The 3,300-nt window shown below is 39.5% G+C and overlaps 1 protein-coding gene across 1 annotated transcript; it reads right to left on the bottom strand.

Annotated features, from left to right (window-relative positions):
* Positions 1-356: 356 nt before the first annotated feature.
* Positions 357-2,833, bottom strand: LOC103319447 (Pentatricopeptide repeat (PPR-like) superfamily protein). Its single transcript, XM_008220989.3, has 2 exons — positions 2,659-2,833; positions 357-2,493 (listed from the first exon to the last, which is right to left on the bottom strand). The coding sequence occupies exon 2, from the start codon at positions 2,480-2,482 to the stop codon at positions 641-643; it is 1,842 nt and encodes a 613-aa protein (XP_008219211.2). The 5' UTR covers positions 2,483-2,493; positions 2,659-2,833; the 3' UTR covers positions 357-640.
* Positions 2,834-3,300: the final 467 nt, after the last annotated feature.

Raw genomic sequence — 3,300 nt, forward strand, 5'->3', positions numbered from 1 at the left:
GCCCAATAAGAGCTACTCACAATCATTCTGCCAATGCTTCGCGTAGCAACAAGGTAAATAGTCAGAAACTACGCATCAGCTGATTTCTCATACTGTCAATAGCATGACCAATTTGAGCAACATGGAGCAGGGTTTGTAACACAAGATGACCGAATTTTTGTTTGGCTTCAATTCTACATGTCTTCGGGCAAAATAACAATATAACAGAAGAAAAATGCCTAATGTAATGCCATGGGGTTTGTTAAAACAATCATGGTCACCAACACTCTGACTTTAACAAGAGAAAAAATATAACAAAAAGCATCCCAGTATTATGGAAGTATTAGAGATAACTATCACACTATTGCAAGCTAGCATAATGAAGGAAACATGAATATTTATATAAAACTGAGATAGTGGACATTACTGAAGAGACAACCAAGTATTCATCAGTAGTACAAGAATCAGATCAAACAAATGTGAGGACAAGGTTTTATGGCATCTAACAAAATTGATTTTGGATTCTGCTCCTCATGGCAGAAAAAGAGTAAGAATTGGACACTGGGAAGTCATTATAATGGGAAATGTTGCTGATGAAATCCAAAGGCATAATTTAACAATGACCTATCATCCAAGAGCAAAAGATGAATTGTGTATAAGGCTACATCTTGACTGCCACCTGTTCAGCAGAACTTTTCTTCACAACCCCTCTACAGCACAGTTCGTTCAATAACTCCAACGCCTCTTTTGCTAAGCCTTCATTAGCTATGCCTTCAATGAGAATGGTGTATGTTGCTTCAGTAGGTTTACATCCTTTTGATACCATATAAGCCAGGAAATCGATTGCACGACCAGTTTGCTTAGCCTTGCAAAGCCCCAACATGACGGAGTTGAAAGTAATTGCATTGGGCTTGATACCCGAATCTTCCAAATCATGGACAAACTTAATTGCTTCATCAACCTTTCCTTCTCTACTAAGCCCTCCCACAAGAGAAGAATAAGTAATTATGTCAGGCTTTAGACCCTTTTTGCGCATCTCATCCAAAAGCTCTATGGCACGTTTTGTTTTTCCCACCTTTGAGAGCCCATCAATTACTGTATTGTACGTGATTAGAACAGGAGAGCAACCCTTGCTACTTAGTTGATTGAGTATCCCAACTGCGTTATCAACCTTTCCATCTTTGCACAAGGCTGTGAGCAAAGTATTGTAGGTCACAATGTCGGGATAACAGCCCCGAGAAACCATTATATCCAAATACTCAATTGCCCTATCCATCTTCTTTTCCTTGCAAAATCCATGAAGCAATGGGTTGTAACTCAAGGAATTTGGAGTACAACCGTGCTTAGGCATCTTCTCCAAAATGTCAATTGCTCGACCCAATAAACCCTTCCGGCACAAGAAGTTAATCAAAATATTGAAAGTAACAACACTAGGAGAGCAGCCTCTGAGAACCATGTCAGCTAATAGTTTCTCAGCATCCATCCACCTCCCAGTACTACACATGCTACGCAAAATAATATTGTGGGTAATGACATTTGGTTGGCAATCAGATGATGGCATTTCATTCAAGAATCTGATTGCTTCATCCAACCTCCCTTCCTTGCAAATACCATTGATAAGAACATTATAAGTTACCACATCAGGCTTGCATCCTTTGCTCCTCATTTCATCCAAAAGCTTCATAGCCTGCTCAACACCATATTCCTTACAAGTTGCTTCAATCAGTATGGTATATGTAATGACATCCGGATAACACTCCCTTTGCAACTGCCGATCAAGAACTTCCATCGCTTGTGTCAATTTCCCACTATCACACAAAGTACGCAGGATTGTATTATAAGTGACAACATCTGGAGAAACACTCATGCGGTCTAAAACCCTTAAAGCATTATCAATCTCACCAGCTTTGCAGTACCCACTAATCAAAACGTTGTAAGTTATAACATCAAGAATAGCCCCGGACTCTTCTAGAATGTTCATAATCCGTGTCGCCTTCCTTGTCTTTCCACTCTTACAAAACCCACGGATTAAACTCGTGCACGCAATATTATCCGGAACATCGCCACGATAAACCATGGTCTCAAGAAACTTAAATCCCTCTTCCAATTCCCCATTTCTAACCAGTCTACGGAGCTGATTGTTACTCTCAAATTCCTCAAAACCATTCGAAGAATCCATTTTATTCAAACTCCCATGTGGGGTATTTTCAACATTTTGCAACCTACCATTGGAACTAAGCGTTTCAACCTTCGATGCAACAAGTACAGGCTTTCGCCTATGTTTCTGGTAACCATCATGTATTCTACATTGAATGCTATCAGACAGAACAAGAAACCGAGTTCTGCAGCCCACAAAGACCCTCACAGAACTGGGTGTGGCGGGACCAACCTTATCACTAACCCTACCCCAAAAAGTACCACTCTTTCTTGTACTGTTCCTATGAACTCTGTGAAATGAGCAAAACCCATCAGGGGTTTGCTTTAAAGGTACCACCATATCCATAACTTCACTTCCTAGTGTACAGAAACCAAAACCCAAGCACTCAAAATCCCATGCTTCGACAAAAATATAGCAAAGATAGTAAAAACAAAAACAGATTGCAGACTTGGGTTGGGTGTTTGTAACAGAGAGAAATGAATTTAGAGCAGAAGAGATAAAGCTAGAGAGAGCAAGCTTACCCAGAGCCTGTTTCCTTCTTCTTTTTTTAAGTTGAATAAAAGCTATCAAAAGGAAGAACAGGTATCACATAAGAGAAAGCAGAGAGGCTTGAAGACTGAAGAGGCGGTGGTGGGTGACAATGTGCCGCCGTTTTGCTTATCCGTTTTCTGTCGTTTTCTCGCTTCTGCAAAATGCAGGGTATATAGTGGAAAAGGCCGCATACTTTGAAACGTTGAAACTGGGAGGCAAATGAACAGAAGTCCTCAAGGGCAGACCTGATAATATTTCACATAGCCCAAGTAAGGCTTAGCCCAAACTGAAGGTTTTTAGGGCTTTCTCATCCTTTGGGCCTTAGGGATTGGAGATATAAATGAAAAAAACTCTAAAGAATTACACAATTTGACAAATAAAAAAATAATAATTACACAAATGAAAATTTTAAAATTTTAAATAAAATAAAATTGATAGCAATGGGCTTGTTGCTTAAGTGGTTAAGAAGAACATTTACTACTACACCCGAGATCCTAAGTTTACTTGTATAAAAGTAAAAGAAAAAAGACTTTCATGATAGGGCATGTGAATAGAAGACTTTCATGCTCAAGTGACAACCCGTTTGGTTCGCATAATAGATGGACTCCTTGGTAATGAAGTTGGCATGCTCA

This window comes from Prunus mume, linkage group LG2, assembly GCF_029339155.1.
Source record: "Prunus mume cultivar Tortuosa linkage group LG2, ASM2933915v1, whole genome shotgun sequence".
NCBI classification, from domain to species: Eukaryota; Viridiplantae; Streptophyta; class Magnoliopsida; order Rosales; family Rosaceae; genus Prunus; species Prunus mume.